This window comes from Rhea americana, unplaced genomic scaffold (assembly GCF_003343005.1).
Source record: "Rhea americana isolate MKP2758 unplaced genomic scaffold, rheAme1 scaffold_25, whole genome shotgun sequence".
NCBI lineage: Eukaryota > Metazoa > Chordata > Aves > Rheiformes > Rheidae > Rhea > Rhea americana.
Window position 1 is genome coordinate 5,653,176 of NW_028186368.1, and position 24,847 is coordinate 5,678,022.

A 24,847-nucleotide genomic window follows, 5' to 3' on the forward strand; every position below is an offset into this window, starting at 1 on the left:
CGCCTCGCCGCGCTGTCCCGGGCCGGGCCGGGCGGTGCCGAGCGCGGCAGAAACCGTGTGTGTGTGTGTGTGGGGGGGGGTTCTGTGAAGCCTGTGCCCGCCCGAGGGGGCGAGGAGGGCGGGGGTCTCGAGGTGTGCGGGTACCCGCCGCGCTGGGCCCGCCGGGGCTCGGCCGCCTCCGGTGCTGGGACACGTCGTGCCCGGGGTGCTGAGTTCCGAGTGGGCGCCCAAGACGCGCTGAACATAGCGTAGAATTTGCAAGTCCTTGATAGCGCACGTCTTAACGCGGTCGACTGTGTTACAATTTAGTTTACTACAGCTGAGAACTAATCTTCTTGGTCCCTGCTAGTGTTTTTTGATTGTTTATTTGTTTTCTTCCTTCCCCCCCCCAATCTCTAACTTGGAAAATCCTAGTGAATGTTTGCTTGGGAAGAATGTACATAATTTCTTTAAAGGCCACTTGCCCTTTAGGCCTAAGCTGTCATCTGTAGCCTGTTTGTACAGGAGACACCTGGTACGATGTTTATAAAGAGTTGCTAAAGTTGTTTTCTCTCCCTTTAGTTTACAATGGATTTTGGATAAGCAAGATCTATTGAAGGAACGCCAAAAAGACTTGAAATTCCTTACTGAAGAAGAATATTGGAAACTACAGATATTTTTTACTAATGGTAAAACTCTTTTATTTTTAGTTCAGCCATGTAATCTCTGTAGTGTTTGTCATGTCTAAATGTAAGTTCTAAATGCTTAGAGAATACAGTGTTTTCATTATTGAATTGCATATGTTTTCCTAACGTMTTTTAAACAAAGAGCTGGAATGTCAATAACACTGTTATTCAGATTAGTTGTATTAACATATTTTTAGGACAATTTACAGATGAATTAGCTATATTTGTTTATTTTTAATCTATGAGAGGGCAAATAGTAGAATTTTTCTTTTTTAATTCCAAGAATTTTTACCAAATTAAGCAGTAGTAATCAAACTGTGGTACTTGAGGTTTTTTTTGTTTGTTTGTTTTTTGTTTTTTGGTGAGCTCTTAGGTCATAGTATTTTAGGTACTCCATAGAGACCTGTTAAATAGCAAAGCTTGCAGACTTGTCAGTTGTGTTTAGTTATGCTCTTTGAAACCTGCACCACAGCCTGTGTCCTCGTGACTGATTCCCCAGCACTGGGTGGCTCCCAGATTGCTTGGTAATTTCTACAGGACTGAGAGCTGTCAGCAGCCTGTTCTCCCAAAGAGTTTGAGGCTTGCCTGTCTGTGCAGTTATCCGAGACTAGATCCTGGAAACCATTTGACCATGTGAATAGCACTATTGGAAGAAGTCAGAACATAAGCATAAGCACTTAAATTATTCAACATTTGAAAAAATCTTCCTAAGTGGAAAAATCACCAAGTAGAAACTTCTTTGCAGACGGCTATTTAAATATTTTTCGTGGCAATCTTTTAAAGTACAGAACACTTTTTTTTTTTCAGCTAGCTGCTCAAACATACTTGAAGCAGAAAAGTTAAGTGGCTTTCCCAAGGCCACTGAAAGATGTAATGTTGGTGCTGGGATTATAACTAAAAAATATTTATCCCAGCCTCTCTCTTAGCTTAGCTCTTCTGTAATAATCAAGTATGTTGCAAATCTGATCTCTCTTGGTAGGTCTGTGTTACCACTTGTACAGCACCAGAAAGTCAAGCAACCAGCGATTTATCTGTTTCATTGATTCCTGAAATTTCTTGAAGTTAAAACAAAGTATCTTAGCTTTGTAATGATAAAAGAATAAATGGGATACTGATGTTTCTAAAATGATATTTTTATCTTAATTTTCACTAGTATTAATTTGAATTATGAAACATATAATACCTTTTGCTGTTTTTCATGTTTTTAACTTCAGTACTTTTCTTGAGTAAACAAAGGTTTACAAAGTAGACAAATTAGTTTCACTTTGTGGTTGTCAAGCTCCTTTTTCTCTGCCACTCCTCGCCTCTCCCGAGGGTATGTTGCATGCCCCACGGCAGCTGGAGGATGGTTCTGTGAGCGTCTCCCTTGTGTGTGTACGAATGCAGCATACCCTGGAGGAGAGAGCGGTGCTGGGCTGTCGCCCCTTCTGTGGCAGAGAGAGGTGCCTTCGCAGAGCGGATAGCCTGGAGCTGCTCTGTACCAGTGGGARCTCATGCAGTGCTCGCTTTGCTTAAGCCCTCAATATATGTTATATCTCACCACCTGCCCCCAAACTGGGCACCCAGCTTTGGATTTAAAGAACCTTTCCCTCTTTTCTCCCACCCTCTGCATTGGCAGGGTATGGATATGAGCCACGGCTTGCCACATTCAGCCTGTCTCTACCCAGAGCAACCAGAAGATTAACTGGAGAGAAGCAGTTTCCTGCTTCATCCTCATTTGAAAATGGTTGCTGTAGGTTACCAACTGGTTGTATGACTATATACAACTACTTGGACTATTAAAACTATAGAGAAGGAAAACTATTATATTCTGAAATAGTTCAAAGAAGGAAATTCACACTGACTTTTCTGTTTCGATTGCAGAGTTTTTAATAGAGGCTTTGGATGAAAAGCAGATTAATTGATTTTCCTTTTTGGTTTAGTGCAGAAGTTGTAATGTTTGTGCTACAGGCTACTCAAAAAACATTTGAATTTAAAGCAACATTATTTAAAAAGAACTGAAACTATTTATTTTGTAAATATAAGAGAATAAATAATCGAACAATTTCTTTTAAAATTCTTCAGAAATTAATTACAAGTATTGATTTGTTTTTTCTCAGCATGTACAAGCTTCCATTTCATTAAGTCTCTCTAGGCCCCTTGTCCACTTCTTTTTTTCCCCTAAACCTCACTTGATTTCTCTCTGTCAGCAGATGGCCTAATCGTTCCTGAAAATCCCATGGGAGTGAGAAACCTATTTGGAGAATTCTGTTTGGCTTAATACTTGGATTTTTCTGATGCCTTAGCAGTAAGACAGCTTTGTAGCCCCATGGTCAAATCAAAGGGAAAAATCCTTTCAAACCTCTCAAGACACACTGAGAAGTATTTTAATATTTATACAGAGATTGTACTGACCTAACCTCCTTTCTGGCAGTATTGTTTGTGAGCCTTAGTGTCACCGGCAACGTAGTGTCAATTTGGCATCCTTTCTTCCTAGGAGAAGAATGGTATGACCAGGAAAGGGATATAAAATTGCTTTGAGTAAATGTAGGGGGTGACGAGTTATTTTTTTCCCTGCAAAAAAACTAAGTTGCAGTTCTTTGCTGTTCAAAGTGTTTTTCACCTACATTCATCCCTTTTCCAGCCAAATATGCCCTTCATATTTGTGGGATTTTTTTAAATTATTTTAATGCTGAGATGTTCATCAAAAGTGGGAGTAGAATGTACTTTGACAATTCCCAAGAGATGGCGGATAATAGCTTGGGAAAAACCTGCATCCTTAAATGTCTTTGCATAGAGGCTGATAACAGAGTTGTTTGCTTTTCTCATCAATGATCACTGTCTTGATCTTGCTGTACATGTTTTGAAAATATGCTTGAGTATGCACTGAACGATCTTTTTAGATGTTTGTGGAGAGGGAGGGGAAAAAAAGGAGGAGGGAATCTAATACAGCCAAGCCTTGATCAGAGTAGTGGCCATGAAGCAGTACGGGCAAAATTACAAATAACGACCTTATGTTTCACTCCATCATTCTCTATATCCTACCCCTGCTCTTAGTCTCAGCTTGATGCATCTGATTTGCTTGGAACCTTTCCTTTGCCTGGGAGGCCAAACARGAGCTACCTGCACAGATGACACCAGGGTTGTTTCCTGGCCAACTGGCAGAGGACCACTGTGATAGAGCAGCTGACTGCATCCTCTGGTCTCCCACCCCCTCTCCCTGGACTAAATATGTCATTTCTTTACACCTGCTGCCTCTGCCAAATTTAGTGACTATGTTTGTGTTGGCAGTTTCAGTTGTTTGGAAGAAACATCCATTTTGCACAGCACTGAAAAGCCACAGACTTGTTTTAAGTATTTGCATTTGTTTTGCTATAAAATGAATTACCCGAGCTTTACCCTTCTGAGACTTGTGTTGTCATCTTCTTAAAGGGCACACTCACTTTGTATGCAATGAAATTGAGTTATGTTCCCCTCTTTAAAGGTGACCACAGGCTTCAGGGTGCAGKACCTGCAGGTCCTGCAGGTTTGCAGCAACATGCTGTCTGACCCAGGTGATGTAACTGAACTGAAGAAGAGGGTTGACTCTACAGCTGTTCTTTAGGATCCGAGCATCTCATATGTTTTGAGATCCTTTGCTATTTGTTATCAAATTGTATTAAAAACTSAACTCAAGCTTTTGTTCATTTTTTTCAAGTTATCCAGGCTTTAGGTGAACATCTTAAATTAAGACAACAAGTTATTGCCACTGCAACAGTCTACTTCAAGAGATTCTATGCCAGGTAGGACTGTTTACTATGATGGTACAAGAATAAAACATTTGTTAGGCACACTTCAATAGCCCTTTTAAAATGCAGTTCTGTATTTAAAAAAAACAATGCCACCTTTGTTTTCTGGATGGTGTAAAGCTTTTATGCTAATAAAGTTAACTTAAGCTTTGCTTTTCAAAAGGAAGTGTGGTGCTCTTAATACATTAATCGTTCTMCGTGTATGAAACAACATATTATAATTTTGTTATAACATTTCAGATATTCCCTAAAAAGTATAGATCCAGTATTAATGGCTCCTACGTGTGTGTTTTTGGCATCCAAAGTAGAGGTATGAAGTATTACAATTTTCTAATGTAAAGTTTTGTGATGTATGAGAGAGAGGAAACATATAGGGCTTTTTTGTTGTTCTTCATGCTTTGGGGGTTGAAACCTCTTTCTGTGGATTTCTATAGCAATTTAAAAAAGGAGGCAGAGGAGGCCTTCAGACATGTTAGTTATTATTTGATCTTTCACAGTTTTCTCTAAATTTTACTAATTATGAAGGACCTCTGAAAATTGGAAAAAGTATTTTAAATAGCTGTTTCACTGTAATACAGTGTTCATATATTTATGTAGCATATATTAATTTGTGCAATTTTTGTTAAAGTATCTCCTTTCTGCTGTATTTTTCCTTATGTCTGTTTGCTCAAGCTTAAAAAAATATTTTATGTTTTATTCCTAATTATCTTTTTTTTTCCTGTTGTGTAGTGAGGGATTTCAGAGTTTAACACACTTTAATTACTTGAATTAAAAAGCATGTTGTAGCTCATACGCTATTTTTGAGAAATTATAATACGAAACTGACCCATTAAGGATAACAGTGAGCAGGGCCCAGACTGTTCACCAKTAGAAGCCCACTTTGAATGTGGGCAAGAGTTAGCATCAGCTGGGCACTGCTGTTAGTCCTTTGTAATGGAAGAAGTTTTTCAGCTGTTTAAGTGTTGGCATAATGAAAAAGATGTSAAATTAGCAAACTTGTGATATGTCAGCTCTAATGAATTTTACAAGAGGAACCCAAATATCTAGTGGGTGAAAGAAGCAGTTCTGTTGAACCAGTGTTTACAGGTGATACTGTTGTCTGTGCAAATACTGTGGCATCTTCTGGTGTTTGGAAGAGAGGAAGGAAGGCAGAAAGAGACAGAATATAGGAGAGAGTATTTTTTTTATCAACCTGTTGATTAAGTTTGATGGAAAGGGCAGACATGGATTTACAYATTTACCTTATGTAATAGCATAAATACTAGAAGTCAGTGCATCCTTCCTTACGCTAAGCCTTCTGCAGGTGTAGGGGTCAGTTGTAGCAGTAACATTTCTGCTATGAACTTCTCTGAAAATTTTTTTACGTAGACAGTTTTTGGCTTGCTTGCTGTCTCAGCAGAGAGTTTAAAGCTTTATGGAAGCAATTTTTTTAACTAGTTAATGACACGTTTCTAAAGACAGTTTTCTCTCCAAGTGGGTTAAGGAAAACTTACTTTCTTGAAGTCCTCTTGTCTATTCTATATTTAGGCTGTGAGCCAACTGAACTTCAGGTATTGTGTCTTTAACAAACATTAAAATGTGCTATTCCTTATAACTAAAAACAACRAAGTAACTAATAAAGGAAAAATATCTCTGTTTACCTATGATTATTTAATTTATTCTGTTTACCTAAAGAGAAAAGAAGGGTGGGGGGAAAAATGAAATAATGCATAAAGAAGTCCAGTTTAGTAAGAAACCATTATTTTAATATGGTAACAGTGTGAATAAATGGCATTCCAGGTGGTTCACCTCATTTACCATTCTTCTTCTTCAGGAATTTGGTGTTGTTTCAAATACAAGGTTGATTTCTGCTGCTACTTCTGTATGTAAGTATTAGCAAATTTTTTGTGTTATAGTTTGGTATCTCTATAGGTAGATGTAAAAAGCAGCTTTTTTATTAAATTGTGAACTTTTTTTTTGCATGTTAATTGCTAAGAACTAGTTTAAGCCATTTAGCATAAATAACTTCTTTTTTAAATATGGAAACAGAAGGGTTCTTTCTTAGTTTTATCTGAGTCTGGTAGGAGCTTGTGCTAAGCATAGTAATTTAAAAACTAAGTAATAAAATTAAAACTTACTGTTGACAGACAGACAGAATTGGAGACTTAGGACTTTATTTGTCCATTTTATAGCRGATATGTTTTCATGGAAATACCTGTTTTCAGAATTTTTGGTAGGCTGCGTATCTCCTAACTTCTTAATTCTTTTTTCCCCATCAGAAAATCAATCTTTGCACACAATATTTATTTCTAAATATATGTTTTAAAATTATATATTCTTCACAAATAAAGTTAAAATGCAATTAAATCAAACCATAGTTATTTCATTCTTTATCTTTCCCATCTGCCTCATATTTCCTAGTTCCTATAACTTGTCTGTCATCTATCAAGGTCTTTAAAGTGATGGCTTCCTTAACTGAACGCTATAATTTGACCTAGAAGGTCCAGCTGCTCGCAATAGGCAGTTCCTCAATGTGCTCTACAAAATGTAGGTCAGTGCTTTCAAAATCCCTCTTAGAGGTCGAGGGGACAGGTGACTGGCTGCATCTGTAGCCTCCATATGCAGCCAGCGTATCAATCCATGGGGCTGGCCTTATGACAATTCCACCACCAGGAACTGAAACGCATCTTCAGTGCCAGCCTGACCAAGACCAGTACTGCATTTAGCAGCAGAGTTGCTATTTTTTCAGCAGGAGCATCTCAAAGCACAGATCTGTGTGGCAGCTTTGATGCATCAATGAGAGAGGTAGATGCATTTTGGTAAATTTGCAGTAGTTGATTTAAATTAGACCCTTACAATTGGGACTTTCAGAAACAGCATAGCTCGTGTCTCAGACTCTCACGGAGGCTTTTCCCTGCAGTGCTTCCTTCAGACCTAGAATCCCCACCTACTCTGATCAGTACTCTGCATTTTGTGGAAGCAAGGGCAAAATGCAGCTGGCTTCCCTCTAGTGTTTATATATCTTTTATTCTACATGATCTTCCCTTACCAGAGTTTCTTCATTAGCATATACCGTTTTTTGGAGGCCTTCATGGAAAAGGAGAAAAAAAAAGAGGAAATGAGACAAATAAAAGGAAACTATCAAAGTGGAAGACTAGCATGGTACTAGTCCGTTGAGAAAGCTTGTCTGCTTTTGGTTAGGTATTCCTAAAGCAATTTTTCTAGCAAAGTCTACCATAGATGAAAATACTTTTAAGGTTTAAATGTTGAAATTGGTAGTCCATCAAAGTGAATGGCATTCTGATTGTCTGGATCTGGTATCAATTCATAATTTACTGTCTGATGTTAATATGAAGAGTATTGTCCACTTCTGGATGTTAAATGTTATCTGCTTTTCCATTTAAGTAGATTTTTAAATATTTTTGCAACTTGCAGATATCTCAGATTCATGTTCTCAAGGGTACTTTCTTTGTAATTTCTTTGCTCAGCATTCTAACGATGATGAGACTTTATTTTTGCCACTTGATGTAATCTTTAATCCCAAACACCTGTTCTGCATGTAAAATGCATGAGGAGAATTAACTACCTAAATCAGGGATCATCAAATGTACAGTTCCTTAGGTTCCCAGCTTATGAACGTTTTCTTGGAGGTATCATTTGATTTCATAAACTGTTATGCCAAAGTAGATGCTTTTACCTGGGAAAACTCAAGGAGACAAATGCCCTCAAAAGATCTGATAATCCAGTGCCTAGAGCATTTATCTGTGGTGCAGTGATTTGACTTACTTTGAATTTGAACCTAGTTTTTGCATATCCAGCATGAATGTTGGATGAACGAACACCCTGAACATACAAGATCTCTGGCTGAGATCCCTTCTCCCCATCTGACTTTTCTAAGACTTCATTACACAGTTTGAAATCTTGCATGTTTTGAAGTTCAAGTCCTAAATTATGTCTAAAAAATCCTGTGTGAAAATTCAACTTGAATTTAAGCTTGGAACTGAGATTCTGAAGTGATCACTAGACTTGGAGTGAAATCAATATGTAGTGAATGATAACCTGTGGGAAGTTAGGTGTCCATGGGGCTGTTAACTAGAAAATTTAATGGTACTCAAAGCAGCAGACAAATGTTTGGCTGAATACCTGTAACAACCTGGGTTTCAAATGCATTTTTTTCACCTTTCAGGATCTCTAATCTTATGCACTTGACTTAACTTTTTTCTTTCTAAAACAAATATTTTATGTGCTGCAAGCAGTTATGCTGCCAAATGGATTTAAATAGCTCTATACAGACAAACTAATAGAAAAGAGAAATAAATTCATTAATTGTATATTTTTTAACATACTGATTTCTCTTTATTGTAGTGAAAACTAGGTTTTCTTATGCCTTTCCGAAGGAGTTTCCTTATAGGATGAATCATGTAAGTATGCTGTTCAAAAACATACCTTGATCAAATAAGTTAAAAGGCAAAGACTTATTAGCAGGAAATCATATGTCTGCCATATTCTGACTGACTTTAACTTACTTACCTGTAGGAATAAGCATATAAATGTTTGTTTTGGAGCCCACTATGGCAAAAACTGTCTCCTATATTAGTCACTTGGAAGCATACGGCTGTTGTAGTGGAAGTRCTAGCCATTCCTTGTTAAATTCTGTGAAGGAAATATTTTCTTACTGGTACAGCAAGTTTGCATAATTCGTTTGGGATAAATTATTGGGACGTTTGCCTTTGAAAGTAATAAAATCTTATATAACCTCCTTTGTTTAAATTGTTAAAAGGAATGCTGTGAAGAGAAATCCAATGATGAGCGACTGAAATAAATTTTTATACAGTATAGTGATAAAAAGAGATACAACCTTTTTAAAACATTTTGTTTACAAGTACATGGCTTCAGGGAAGATAATAGCCCTTGTGCCTGGGATGCTTCCAACCTTGCACACAGGAACAGTTGGCTTCAGGAGAACAGTTTTATTTTTGCCTGTAATATATCATGCCTTTTACWAAAATTATCTTTTTATGCTTTGTTTTTTAATTTAGTGGTTTCTTAGAGTTTTCAAGGCGTTGTACAAAATTTCTTAATGCTGTAACTGACAGTKTTTCTTAAAAACAATTTTGACTGAGGCTGTAATAGTTCAAAAGCTAAATGCATCTCATTAATTTTTGAACTGACTGCAATATTACTTTCTTTGTGATTTTGCTTTTCAGCCAATCTAGAAAGCCAGATGATATATCAGAATATAGAATGTTTAAGTCCTTGCAACAAAACTAAATTGATATTTTACAGATAAAAGCAGACAAAAGCATATTTTAGAGTACTGCTTTCCTGTAGAATAGTAAACCAAAGACAGTCYAGTATTTTACTTGGTATTATTAAAACATCAGTCACTATCTTAACTGAGAAGGAGTGCTATTCAAATTGCTGCAGAATGTTTCCTATGAAATCTGAAAAGACATTAAAAGGCCATTTGGCCTGTTGCTGTGCTGAAGACACATTATTGCTACAAAACGACTTCTCTATTGCTGTTGTTTATAAATTGGGAACAATTTTCTTGCTGCCAAGTGTTGGAACAAATTAGTACTGCCAATGAAATAGTCTTTCATAGTAAAGTTGATTCCAAACATTTAAGCACATTGTTGTTATGACTAGAATTAAGTTATAATGTGATAAGGCATTGACTAGTAGTAGTCTCTTTTTTTTTTKTTTGTTTTGTAGTTGTATATGAAATTAATTTAGAAGTGTTGGACATGTAGGTGCTGGAGAAGAATTCCTGCATATTCGTGATGTTAAGCTAGATGTCAGTTAATTCTTTCTGCTGTCTGAAACATGTTGCTCCTTAATTGTCTTTTTACTTCTTTGCAGATATTAGAATGTGAATTCTATCTCTTAGAATTAATGGTAGGTGTTTAAAATTTTTTTTTTTACTGTTGCCTTAGTTTACTTTTCATGTGTTAAGAATGTTTTGAATTTGTACTGTCATTTTTTTTTCACTCAGATTTTAGACTGAAGTCCATATAAGTCTAATATTTATATCTTCATATCTTCAATAGAATGTTGTATTTACTGTGCTGTTGTCCAGGCTGAGTGGGGAAATTCTTAACTCTATGTTGAAGCTGGACCTCTGTGCGGGAAAAATGCAGGACTGTTGGGGCCAGAAAGGGTGCATGTATGGCTCTGTATCCTAGTGGTTAGAGTACTATTGGGAAAGGTAAAGTGTAAGTTCTCTTTCTAGGGYTTTTTTCCGTTTTTTAAGTGAAAAGTAGTTGCATATAGGTGTTGAAACAGAGACTAGGATGTTGGTGTCTCTGTTCCCTCAGATGAATGGCCAATGAGGATCRTAAAGAGCTGTATTCCTGCTGTACGCTCTTCTTGCCTAGAGGAATCTGGTCCAGCTTCAACAGAAGACATGARTATTCTCACCCAGACTAGTCTATAACCTGATAATTAGAGCAGTCTTCTAAGGAGTAATGTAGGTTTGAATTCTCTGAGGAAGAAACTGAACTGAGCGCCTCCCACTTTCTGAGACAGTGCTGTAACTACTAGGCTGTTATATGAAAGGGCCACAGCATGATGCTTTCTTTCCAGGATTTTTTAAAAAAGGAGCCACAATGATATTTTGTGAGGATCACAGTCCCTTGCTGTGTTTTCTAGAGAAGTTGAAAGAATGCAGCCTGGGATTCTGGAGCAATTTAGATAAAGTAGTACTTAGTTTCTGCGTATTGGTTGGACTTGAATGGATTAGGCACCAAGCTCACTGTACTAGGTGGTTCTGTTGAAGTGCCCAAAAAAGAAGAATAAAACAGGGAAGAGTCTAGTGACTTAGACAACAACTGAGCAAGGATACGTGTTGGGAACAGAGCATTGAGGAGTTTGGACCATAGTTCTGGTTTATATTTAAAGTTTTTATAACTCCTTTGTATATGCCGTATTTATATTTAGACTCTAATACCCCTGCTATACATGGCAGCAGCTTTTGAGCTTTGTATTTCAGAGTYTTATTGCAAGTAACTTAATTTACAGAAAGTTACCTTTGGAGATTAACTTATTTCTCTAGTATATTACAAAAAAATGTATTTTCTGTAACTGTGTTTCACCTCAATGTCTAGCACATGTGAACTAATGCCGCTTTCCCCTATTGTATCCATACAGTTGGCTGTTTTCAGTGAGAGGGTTATTCCTTATTGTATACACTACCCTGGGCCAGGATTTCAGAGCAATGGAGATTTTTTTGTTTTGTTTTGATTTTTCCAAACCAGTGTCAATTATTTTGGCATGCTTTCCATGTATGGTATTTAGTGACAGACTGTTTTCTGGCAGTATTTTGTATTTCCAAGTGGGACTTACAGGCTTATAAGCAAACGAGGTTTCAGTGTGCTGCAGATGTGGCTCCCTGTCTCTAAGGGAAAGGACATTGACAGACCGGCAACCGTGCTGTGTAATGGTATTCTAGAGAGAGCGTTGCCCTCATTATAGCAGAGCTAGGTGTCATAATGCTACTTAAAAAATCAGCTACTGATTTTTTAATTAAGTGGTTATAATGTGAACTACAATACATTCTGTATTGTAAGCTGACTTTTATCCTCTTGACATCTTTCCTAGGACTGCTGTTTGATAGTATATCATCCTTATAGACCTTTACTCCAATATGTGCAAGATATGGGCCAAGAAGATATGCTGCTACCTCTTGCATGGTAATGAAGAAAAGATTAATAATWGTGCCTCTTCTCAGCAGGAAAGCGGGTGTTTAGTAGTTATGCTTTGGAGATGGTTAAGTAAAAGAAAACTTAGCCTTATTTGAATACAAAGGGTGCCCTAGTTAACCTATGCAGGTATATGTCAGTGATTTAACTTACTTTGTTTTTAACTCTGTAATGATTTTACTTTGAAATGGTACAATTTTTATTTCTAGACCAGCTCTAATAGCACAATTTTCTATGCTCCTAAATGGTGACTGAGAGTAGGGATAGGTTTTTTTCTATTAGTATTAGTTTTCTGTGCTATCTTGTCAAGCATAGTATATATTTTTGTTTTGTTTAGCTGGGTTAGCATAACTCTTAAATACATGAACTGTTTCTCTAATACAGATACACAATAAAATATTACCTTTATTTTTTCTCCTAACTTATCTATGAACAGGGWTTTTTTTTTATGGTGTATGTCAACACCCTCTGCAGTATGACATTTATGATGCTATATAAAGTCCTTCCAAACTTTTGCTCTGACAACAAGGAAAATAAAGAAAAGCTTTAGGAAATTTTAGACGGGGATGGAGATCTCAGCTGTGCTAATTTTGCCCTTGGAGCTCCACTGTTTCTGCTGTTTGGGAAATTCACAAAATTTTTATAAACTAACAGCTGTTCTTGAAGTCTTGCAGACTAAAGGTGAACAGAATACTTACAAGTTTTTTTTACACAGGAGGATAGTGAATGACACATACAGAACTGATCTTTGTCTGCTGTACCCTCCTTTCATGATAGCTCTAGGTAAGTAACAGCAAGTTGAATTTCTCTGTCATGTTTAAATAGATTGCTTTTGTACAGCATCCCATCAACAAGTATTTCTTAGAATGCCCTTCTTTAGTTTGCATTTCAAGTGGTACTGACAGCATAGCCTTGCAGCTTTGAAGTCTTGAAGAAAAATCAAATAACTTAATCCTGAGTTTCTCTTTTGAAAACTGACTGGGTGGGTTGCAGAGAAAGTTAAAAATAATTTAGATCTGTATCATGTTTTGTGTGACTAATAAAAAAAAAAAAAAAAACCCACTATTTCTAAATGTATCAAGAGTGCATCTTTGTTCAGTCTTCATATCATGTTATCTTTGCAGCTTGCCTACACGTGGCCTGTGTTGTCCAGCAGAAGGATGCAAGGCAATGGTTTGCTGAGCTATCTGTTGATATGGAAAAGGTACTTTTTTTTTTCTTCTCTCTCAACTTGTTACAGACTGACCAGAAATGTTTGTCATTGTTACAGAATTACAGTATTACATGTCTGTAATACTAATTTGGACTTCATGTAGTGATTTCTTAATAGACTCTGTTGAACTTGTATAGATCCCTAGGGAGAGGTGGAAAAGGTGCCAGGACCAGCCAGTAATCAGTCTGCTTTGAAAGTTGARATTGAACTATTGCAAAGTGTTGCTAATGTTGCCATTTTTCAGCTGGAAATATGAAACCAATATYCTGTGTATTTTTGGCCAGAAGAAAATTCTTGTGTTTTTCTTTCTTTATTTTTTTTTTAATTCAAGACTGCCAACAGAAGTTTGAGATGAGCCGTTCATGAGGAACGGCTGCGAGAGCTGGGCCCCTAGCCTGGGGAAGAGAAGACTGAGGRGGGATCTTATCAATGTGTACAAGTACCTGAAGGGAGGGTGTCAGGGRRACGGGGACAAACTCTTTTCAKTTGTCYCATGTGACAGGACAAGAGGCAACGGGCAGAAATTGAAGCACAGGAAGTTCCACCTGACCATGAGGGGGGAATTTCTTCCCTGTGAGAGTGATGGAGCCCTGGCACAGGTTGCCCAGAGAGGCTGTGGAGTCTCCTTCTCTGGAGATCTTCAAGGCCYGCTTGGATGCAACCCTGTCTAACTTGCTCTAGGTGACCCTGCTGAGCAGGGGGGTTGGACTAGATGATCTCCAGAGGTCCYTTCCAACCTTACTGATTCTATGAGATTTAAATTTTAGTGCACGTAATTTTCTGATTCACCCTTGTGCATCTTGCCTGCACACCACTCTCATTTTGTCCCTAAATGCATTTAGGGTTCAAAGCATAAAACATTCTTGACCATTTCAGGATGAAAGAGACTGACTTCAGTCAATRTTAAACAGGTATTGGGGAGCAGGGGGAACTCCAAGGTCATTCAGACTAGTTTCCTGCAATTGCAAATGCCATGTCAAATAATCCCCTTCATAAATTTATCAGGTGCTAAGGTTCTAGTTCTTGTACTAATACTGTTCTTCAACTTAAGTTGCTCCCTTTACCTCTTAGGTTGACCTCCCTGATGTAGTCATTCCTTTTTAAGCTTTGTTTTGCTCAAGTAAACAAGCAAAGCTCTGTTAAAGTACTTATTCCCCTTGTCAGACTCTGTCACTCCACAGTTTTTTCAGTCCGTTTCCTTTTCTTTAACCATATCCAGAATTGTATAGCATATTTCATATGCAACTGCTGAATCAAGAGCTCTGTGAATTATGCTGTCAGGCATGCAAAAGCAGGATGATATTAATTAGGAGCACAGGAGAAGCAACCTGCATTTGACAGATAAAGTTACTGTGAACTTGATACTGAACATGCTATAATGTTAATGTCCCAGTTCTCATACCAGTGATAGAACATGAACTTAATTTTCACAATAACACCAAGGACCTCTTAGCCAACAGTGACTTGTTTCAATGGTATATATTGCTGTAGTGCTTTATCAAAGTCCATATATTAAAAGGAAGAAAAAAAATCTGTTTTCTCAATTTAGTAAATGGTGAAACTAGCCATGAATCAAACATAATCCACCTGTTATATAGACTATTACACTAGAAATTGTAATAGGAAGTGAGTGTAGYTGAGGTGCAGAAGATAGCCTCCCATCTGGTAGAGAATGTTTCTGCGTCCAGAAGTGTAATATGGAAATTCAACAAGTTTTACTAAAAAGTATTTGGATACYTTACTCCTTTCCGTGTTTCAAAAACACTGGTTTTTGAACTGTATTTCTGATATATATGGAATACTGCTGATCCTCAGATACTTTACTGTTAATCCATGGTCATCTAGCTGCTTTCATGGTGCTAAATRTCCTTATTTTCCCAGTGGTATAGGTATAAGCTGCAACAGTAACTGGAAAACAAACAAACAAAAAGTTGTGGTTTACACAGTTCTGAATAGGAGGGAAAGTATTCTGTTCAGGCTTACGTTCATGATTAGATCAAAAAACTAATTATAGAAATGGTTGATTGCCAGACCAGATTAAATGTGAGATGACTCTTTTATAAAATGAAAGTTGTGCTTCTTAATTTAGTTCAAGGCATGTTTAGTTAATTACACACTTAAACTGACTATGCTAAATCAAACTCACTGCTGCATCTGACCTTAAAATCTATTTTTTTCTATTTAGATTTTAGAAATAATCAGGGTTATTCTGAAGCTGTATGAGCAGTGGAAGAACTTTGATGAGAGGAAAGAGATGGCTACTATTCTTAGTAAAATGCCTAAACCAAAACCACCTCCAAACAGGTATTGTACCTCTTTTACTTAATATACCTTTCATACAGAAAAACTGGACTTAAGCATGAGTAGCGGAATAAATGGTTAATTTGAGGTATAGTATATGTTATAGTATATAGTATATGTTTTTTTTTTACAGTGCAGACCTTTCTATTATAAACAGTTCAGGAGCAGGTGAGAAATACAGTATCTGTTGTTTTATGTAGAGCATTAATGAAATTAGAATGTGATCCGACTATAGCTTAGCAAATGTAAGGAACTGTGGTGTGGTGCTTGACTCCCACGGCTGGGGGGCCTGATTCTTTGGAGCTGTGCCTGCACCATGCTGTTTTTAATTCCTGTGATTAAATAGTAAGATTAGGAATCTGCATGTGTAAGTTCCTGTGAACATGCATATGTAATATGAACTTTGAAATGTTGAATTCACAAGTGAATTCATCATGTTGCTGCATAGGGATATATTGAAATTATTTATTACTCAGATACGGTGAAGTTAYTCATCCATGCAGAGAATAATCTTTGCATTTTTTTTATGAAACTTCACAGAATTTCTTAACCTACTTGTGTGTATGTTGAACTATTTTTCCCTCAAAGGGCACTTAGCACTTTCAGAACACCRTATTTTTTCTTTTGTAAAAAATGGAGATATGTAATGTTATACTTCTGATTGAAGATGTGGTTTTTTTCCTCTAAACAGTGAAGGAGAACAGGGTCCAAATGGTAGCCAGAACTCTAGTTACAGCCAATCTTAAGACATTCCAAAGAATTTCTTTATGGACCACTTTGGATCAAGACGTCCTAGGATCTTTCCTGTGTTCATGAAATGGACAGAAGGTTTTAGTTAACATCTTTGACAAAGAACTTGAAGAATAAATAGCTTGTTTCTGTCAAGCATTTTGAAAGCTTTTTCTTTAAAACTGCATCATTTTTTCTGAAGCTGGAGCAAATGTACTAAGATTTCTCAGTGTAAGGAATCAAACATTAAACTGAGCTGCAAAAGATTAACACTATCCACTCAAAACAAATAATTCATTACTGGTTTTGTTTGCTTTGAGAAAATGTTAGCTTGCCATTAAAGTGAACTTTTTTAAAAAGCAACAGTAACCTGAAGCCTAAATGGAACTATATTGGTGACCTGTGTTGTCTTCATTTTGTTTGTGACTGAAGGAAGATAGTGCACTGTATATTAAATCTATTCATTACCCTTTTTTTTTAATAAATATGGATACTGTAACAGGTAAAACAGCTATCCTTCAGAAACAAAACCTAGAAGAGTCCACAAAGAATGTTGTTTTAATTAAAACTGCAGTAAAGAAATTCGGTTCCTTTTTGGATTAGAGAAATGCTGTTTTACTCAGTAGATGTACTTGGATGTTTTTACCATGAAACTTAGTAGCCCGGCTTACCAGAAAAGTGCAATATGTATAGTGTTCCTGCGGTTTTCTTATTCATTTCAAGTGTTAGGAATTAAAAAAAAAAAACATACTATGATTTATTTGCAAGTACATGTACTGTATAGTACAATCGGAGGATTTTACAAGTGAATAATCAAACACAAATCTGGATATGATTGCTATTTTTTATTGTGGATTTTTTTTTTCAGARGATACACTGTTAAGTCTGCCTTCACTGTTAGTGTGAATTTGTGTGGTTCATTAGAGAGGTTATTTAAGAGGATCGAGCTTTCAGTGAGCTTCATACTGGCTAATTTTAATAATGATCTTAAGAGCAACTGTTTAGAATAACTGAAATGGGATTCCTTGGTTAACTATGTGCTGGAGAAAATGAAATTCCTTCAAACAGAAGGCCATATCCTGTGTTCCTTACTCAGGCAGATCTCCCACTAAAGTCAGGAATTGGCCTAGATCAGATTTGTTGATTTTTAGACAACTTTGTTTCTAAACAATTTCTGTACGATTTCATTTTGAATGAGGATATTGACTTGCCCAAGTGTAACAACAATAAAATAAAGTGCTGTAGTGCTCTTGTCCAGTTTCTTTTTCCTGAAGCAACGCAGTTCACTGGCTTAAAATATTGGAGGCTTAAAAAATTGCTCTATGATGCTTTTGGTTTCAAAAAACTCAACAATCATAATAAAAAAAAAAWYMAAAAAAACAACTGACCATTTGAAAAAACATATTCTATTCCTGAAGGCAAATCTAATTGACTGRTCATTCAGTAAAATATAACCAAAATACATGTATTTGTATGCAGCCAGTTAGGCTATTTGCATTTATTACTGTTCAGGTTATTTTTGTAAAACATTAATTACATGATGAACCCAAACCACTTTATGATGAGATAGAAAATGTRTGCGTCTTGGCCTTTACTGTTTCTGTTGGAATTTGATCCATGCCTTCATAAACACTTGGTTGATAAGGTGGAATTTGGCTATTTATCTTTGTTTCTTGAAGTTTAAAATGCATTATTTGTAATGTGGACTTGGCAAATAGGAATAAATTAATGCAACCTGACCACCACGTGTAGTTCTTAAACACAAACTGTTCTTTAATTAAATATCAGACTTCTCATCTTCTCATAGCTATCACATACTAGCTAACAAAGCTTCTTTTTTTTTTTAATTAATTATTTTACATTATTATGAAGAATTCTGGTTGGAAAGATAAAAGGTTTTCTTACAGCTGTAAAGTTTTAGCAGATTTCACAACTATATGACCTAGGCCTCATCTAAAATGTTAGGCACTTCTTGACAGTAAATAGAGGTATCAAAAGTGATTTCTGTACTAGGAAGATGAAGATCATCTTACTGTCTCTGGTTGTAGTGTAAACAACCAAAAGCAATGAAGTGAGGTCAGAGGAACCAGATTTAGTGAAGATAAGTAGAAAAAGAAAGATATAAATTGGAAGCTGTTGCCGACTCTGACTACAGAGTCAAGTCAGCAAGTCTGTTTCAATAGTTTGAGTAGTATGGTTTAGATTGCTTTTAAAAGGTGCATCCCTAATTCAGGTATTTAAGAGTTGAAATAAAATACACGATTGATTGTCAAAAAACATAGGTTAAGATGATTTCTTATTCCACTGAGTTACTGAGTTCCTTGYCCTCCCTTCACCCCCTTGCCATTAAGACTGGATTTTGTGAGAATGAACTAGGGAAGGGTAAGTTCCTTCACCAGGAAAATAGTTTCACCATTAAGTGGTTTTCCATGCTTGCCCCTTTTTAAAATAGGGATATACTGAGTACTCCACTGCTTCTAGGTTAAGTATTGTGTGTATAGAGAGGGGGAGTCTTGTTAGCTCTTACTTCACAGAGGATTACATATCTAAATGTCAGTTACTGACTCATTCTACRAACTTTTTAAGTACTATGCAATTGGGAAGCTCCTCAGACAGTGCCAAGAAACTTTATGTGGTAATAATTCTGCACTTTATTAATAGGCTTGTATTTTGGAAAGCTACATTCTTGTTAAATTCAATTTATTAATAAACTTTAGTTTAGTAAATCCTGAGATCATAGACCCCATTGCAGGGGCTCTTTTGGTCCCCAAGCACAAATCTGAAGTTTTTACTTCATTTATAGGAAGCCCTACAATTTCTGAAGAATAAAATTCTCAAAAGGATTCAAGGTAAGTCAACGAGGCTGAGACAGACATATCTATGTTTGAAAACCAGGTTTTACTTGAAAAGCATACAAGAAAGAAAATAAAAAGCAGTAATAAAATTGTTTTTTTACAGATAGTCAAAGTCTTAAAAATAAGTTGAGGAAAAAATAAAGTTCCTATTTTATATAAATATATGAACATAACAGGCATATGAAAAACTTGGTGGAAGGCAGACATGCAGTTTTGTACTCAAATATCACTCTACCATTAAGGAAGTAATAAACTGCAGATGGTGAAATTGTGCTTTGTGAAAGCTGGGTTAGATACTGTAAGGAATCTGTGTTAACAAAGGCRGAGTTCAGGCCTGTAATTTCCATTCATATATATAAATACACACACATACAAACGTCTGCATGCGCATGTGCGTGTTTATCTACAACYATATATAAAACTAGTTCCTTTTCAAGTATAAGTCTACGTTAACAATGGTTTGCACAGCTAATTACTATGACATGAAGGAAATCTCTTKKAGCAKWWWMTGCTMMAAGAATAAATGTAATTTACCTATGTTGTGTAGACAGATACCTGATGCACTCAAGTGACAAACCTAAATTTTTAAACCCAGTTTAAACCTAGACTACTTCATGGAGCATAAAGTTACAGACTACACAAAGTGCAAATCTTCTCTAGGCTTGGTCTTGAGTTCAGGAGACACAGAGGCTACTCAACAACAGGGAATGGAACGTACTTGATTTCAACCTTCTTGCTAGCAATCAGACAAAAATTCACCTTTATTCTGCTTCATTTCAAAGAACAGAGCTACATAAAAATGAAGAAGCTTGTTAAAACAAGCTAAAAGGCAGGTGAAAGTCTTGATAGATAGCAGGCATACAGGTGACAGCAGAGTGTCAAGGCAAACACAGGCCGCCTGCCACCTCAAAGAGGCTTAAGAAAAATCTAACATAAAGCAAACATGGCTCCACTGGATCAGAAAACTTATTAAACTCAAAACACACCCTTTGAAAACAGAAGTTATGTTCATACAAAGAAGATAGAGAAAGGATGGTCAGCTTTGACAAGCTGCACGTAAACTTTCAGAAACACCTTGCAAAAACTACAACTGGTAAAAAATTATTTGAAATTAGCATGCAGTCCAGAAGTTACAATCACAACCTCATCTTAGTCATCATTCTTTSTCATCTCAAAGCAAGTACAGATCTCAAAAAGATACTAAGAAAAATCTCAGTGTAATCAGAGGGGTACAATGGCTTTAACACAGAACTCCCCCACCCCAAACCTAGGACTTTTCACTCTGAAATAACAGCAGAAATTATAAAAATCRTAAGTGGCCTGAAGAATGAATAGATGACTCCTGTCCTTAACTTCTTTTAACAGAAGAAACAGGGTCATCAAGTGAAGTCGGCATGTGGCAAGTTTAGAACGTACAAAGAGAAAAAGTTCTCCCTACAGTACGGAGTTAAGCCACGAGCCCCGCCTCGTGCAGCGTRGTGTGATTGCCAGGAGTTTGCACTGATAGAGAAGTAAATAAAGAAAATTTCTAGAAGTTCAAACACACCAAGACATGTCAAAGCCTGAAGAAACTTTCATAGCTCTCTGACTTGCACATCAGAATACTCTGGGGATCGTATCACTACTATACTCTTTTAAAGTCATACTCAGACATCTATTACCGGTTGTGGCTGAACAGAAAATAATGAGCTAGACAGACCTTGCTGTGACACAATGCAATTGTTTGTTGTTCATGTTTTGGTGGCTACATGATGTTAGACATTCCCACCATACTTAACATAGCTACAAAAGGAAGTATTGCCATGACTGAATTATGATGAAGTTCAGTTGTTAGGTCTCTGGACTCTTTGTTCATCTGCATGCTAAAGTTTGGTGATTTGGTCAATACAGCTAGGCAAGATTACTTAGACATTTAGCTAAATACTTTCAAACTCTGTCACAACCTGGTCTAGACCAAAAGGCATCATTAGTCCTGGTGAGGCCTGGCAAGAGYAAGCCAACAGTGGGCTTCTGTTGCCCCTTTGATTACATGCTCACAACACTGTGAAACTGATACTCTATGTCACATTAAACAGACAAAATTAAAAGATAATAGATTTGGCCAAATCCAACACGCATGATAACATCTGTTATTTCTCCTGATCCAGCCTGAAARAGAGAGACCTTTAAGAGTAAGATAGCAGAAATTACAGAGTAGCCAAGAATGACAACAAGATAACACCTACTCATCCTGGCATTTTAATTTCATCTTACTCCCAATAATCCATTGGTTAAACTAAACCCAGTATTTTGGAAGTTAGGTCTAAATTCTGCTTCTTCATTTAACCTTTACTTTTTATGGGCTGGAAATAAGGCCTTGTGGTAAGATTGCTACAGAGGCAATGATATTTTGAAGAAAAATGCATTACTCACTGTTGCAACAGCTACACTACAGTTCTCTCTAATTATTACAAAAGATGAGAGAACAGACACCCTCATAAACTGAAAGATACATAGTCATGGCAGCACAGTTAACACAGTTGACTGCACCCACTTACTGGAATTCTGCTCTAGAAACTAATGACAGCAGGGAGACAAATAAGATTCTAGTAAGATTACTTACCTTTTCTTGTCTGTTCTCTAAACTTGACAAGCTGTATATTTTTAGATCCTGTATTTCATCTCACCATTCAAACTGCACTGTTAGAATAGAAGAGCTCTAGGATAAGTCCACATTACCGGCAATACTGATGAGAGTAAAACTARGCAAAATTTTAATTCCTTTTTTCCAGACAATCTGCAGAACCATGAACTTCTGTTTTCTAAAGGCCAAAGCAATACAGCTGTGCTTGTTTCRCTGAACTGTTAATAGCATTAGAAAAAAAACCACAATTCTTAAAAACCATGACTATGCAAATTTATAGGTGGGGATAGGCTGGTTGGTTGTTTTTTTWAAGTCTAAGACATACAAATTTATGTACAGAAAAGAAAGAAGGAAGTTAACTAACTTCCTTGAAAATCTCAAGTTTTCCACCCTAAAATGGTTAAAACTCTGTAATAGTAATTTCAAATACAGGCAAGTTCACATTTGAGAACTGCCAAGGCAAAGCAAAAGCTGACTGCATGCCATAGCATTTTGTACTCAGGAGTACATTTATGTATAAATATGGGTATACTTTTTAAAATAAGCAACTGAAAAACAAAAGGCAAGTATTCTAACATCAGGTCAGYTTCTTTTCATATCTTGTGATTGATAGTGGACTTTAGGTCTTGCAATCACATAGTACAAAGAATCCTACTCTCTACTTTCACTCTTCAGAACACAGCAAATGTTTCGAAACTTTAGCTATACGTGACATATAATTTATGTTTAGRACAGTTATCCCGACTCCATTAAAGCAATAGCAGTCAAACAAACTACCCAACATAGTTAATAAGGAAAGTATAAGTTTATAAGAAAGTTTTATCACCATTTRTTTAAACAGACATAAACCACATTACACCAAAATCCTAGTAAACATCATAACTATTAAAGTTGTGTTCACATAGTTYCAGTGAAGAACATAGCCCACAGTAAACATTGAACAAATGTTAATATTCTCTGCTCAAATCATAGTCCTTATCATAGTTGATTTACACCAACCAGTTAAACATACATGGCTACTTAAAGGTACATGTCCAGTTACAAAAGAAAACACAAGAGACGGCTGTATATTGGAAGTGGAATCCATGTGGTCTGAATCCTAAAACATACAAATCATCCTGAAACCTTGGTGGGGCAGAGGCTGGGGGTGGTCATCTTCATTTTTTCTCTGGAGGTTCACGTTTTGCCCACTCCTCAAAGCCACCAGAATAGTGTTGAACTCTGAAAATATAGAGAAGATTAAGTGGTGCTATAAAGGGCTCTTGATAAAATTGTGGAAGAGGACATGGCAAAAGAAAGAAACACACAGGAATTCTCTAAAATTAAATATACTCGTACTTAATTTCACGGAGCCAGATACAGTATAAGGAATGCCAGTGCTTCCTTCTAGTGTGTTCTGTAACACATTTCCTCCAAACGATGCTGGAGTGCTGGAGATCAAACATCAAGCAAGTAGTAGTAGGCTCACCAACAAAACAGTTTGCCATTGCCTTTTTTAAAAGGAGAGAACTGAGTCTGTGGTGSGAGATTTATACGGCATTATGGCTAGTATCTCAGGTATCATCAAATAAAAGCAGTACTCTGATCTTTAACTCCTTGTGAACCCACATGCTATGTAGATYTCACCCAAGCCTGTGAGGAACCAAACCTAAACAAAAGAAACAAAAACTCACCATGCAACACAACACAGACTCCTTCAATTAAGCAGCATGAAGAACATTTTGCACTTACTAAAACAATACATTTATAAAACAAGAGTGTGCTTCTACTTTTTTTTGACTGAAATGGCCAGAATTATTCCAGTTCACAAACTGTGGTTCAGTAAAAACATGCAAACAACCAATTGTTGAAATTTCACCCTCTGTCTTCAAGTCAGTGATCTACCTTCTGTCAAGGGTGAAAGAATTCTGCCAACAAAACGCTGCTTTCATTTTCATTATATCAATCTCACTGTCTTTTAACTATTCCCTTCACTGTTTTATATCTGGCAAACAATGCACTGGTTTACTGAAAGCAAGGGCATATTTTGCCTTTGGTGAACTGTACAGGTGGAACTGTAACTTAACAAAGGATGTTGTTTCATAAACTATTCAATAAAATTTAAGACTGTGCTTCTACGAAAATGGGCAGTTCTCTGCCTTTCCAGCATCCTGCCACCACCCTCATGTCAGAACAACTGCGTATGAAGCTGTATAAGTAAGATTTTGGTGAGGGAGCCGCAACAAGTGGCAGAAGGACCTTCAGAGGCAGCATGTTCTTGCAGTAGCTTTTATCACTTGTAGCACATAAGCAAACTGCTGGGAAGTCTTTTCACAGGACAACACACTTCACTGTAACACCAAACAGCACGWTTCAAGGTTCAGTGGGGACAGGCAGCAGTTGTAGGCTCACCTGCTGAAACCCAAGGACACGGCAAAATCCAGTGCTTGTTTGCTTCTTCCTCCTGCCAAGCAGGAGAAAACCATCTGGTCCGACTTGGCAGGCATCTTCTGCTTGTACTGCTCCTTGAAGTCCCCCGGGCTCATCTGCAGAGCTTCCACTAACTCACTCACTGGGAAATACAGAAGAGAAGTGACACTTAATCTCCATCCACAAATAGGTTTACGCTGGCAGCTTTCAAACGCCTCTCGGAAAAGTCTAGTCCTACAACTTATTAGGTGCTGTTCAGCATGGCTCTTATTTTTTTTGCTAAATCATSATTTGTCCACACATTTGACCACCGAGCATAAAACGCTGTATTTCTGCGCAGCAGCCTGAGTATCTTACAAGGTATGTTGACGGACTCCGGGATTTTCCCAAATCTGTCAATCTCCCATCTCTCGCGGACATCTATGTGGAGGACATTGTTTCTTTTCAAGTCTTTGAACTCTTCGTAGGAAACGCAGCGCTGCGCGGCGGAGCAGAGGCTGCGGGACACGACGTTCGCGGCCCTGGGCCCTGCGAGAGAGACGCGGCCCCTGAGCACGCCGAGAGCCGCGGAAGGCTCTTCCCGGCGACAGAGCCCCACCCGCCCGC

At 37.1% G+C, this 24,847-nt stretch overlaps 2 protein-coding genes across 2 annotated transcripts in view; one reads left to right on the forward strand and one right to left on the reverse strand.

Moving 5' to 3' along the window:
• The window catches only part of CCNC (cyclin C), a 22,524-nt gene extending 4,431 nt beyond the window's left edge, over positions 1–18,093 (forward strand). The window contains exons 2-12 of the mRNA XM_085306970.1: positions 562–668; positions 4,342–4,426; positions 4,673–4,742; positions 6,246–6,297; positions 8,777–8,832; positions 10,274–10,309; positions 12,011–12,102; positions 12,827–12,894; positions 13,236–13,315; positions 15,510–15,628; positions 16,317–18,093. Of these exons, the coding sequence (XP_085163096.1) occupies positions 562–668; positions 4,342–4,426; positions 4,673–4,742; positions 6,246–6,297; positions 8,777–8,832; positions 10,274–10,309; positions 12,011–12,102; positions 12,827–12,894; positions 13,236–13,315; positions 15,510–15,628; positions 16,317–16,371 (820 nt within the window). The 3' untranslated portion in view covers positions 16,372–18,093. The remainder of the gene's footprint in view (positions 1–561; positions 669–4,341; positions 4,427–4,672; positions 4,743–6,245; positions 6,298–8,776; positions 8,833–10,273; positions 10,310–12,010; positions 12,103–12,826; positions 12,895–13,235; positions 13,316–15,509; positions 15,629–16,316) is intronic.
• A 1,140-nt stretch (positions 18,094–19,233) lies between these two features.
• Positions 19,234–24,836, reverse strand: TSTD1 (thiosulfate sulfurtransferase like domain containing 1; the record flags this gene model as incomplete). Its single annotated transcript, XM_085306971.1, has 3 exons — positions 19,234–23,053; positions 24,224–24,383; positions 24,599–24,836. Coding segments are annotated over 3 exons (462 nt in total), but the record flags the coding sequence as incomplete, so codon positions are not given.
• Positions 24,837–24,847: the final 11 nt, after the last annotated feature.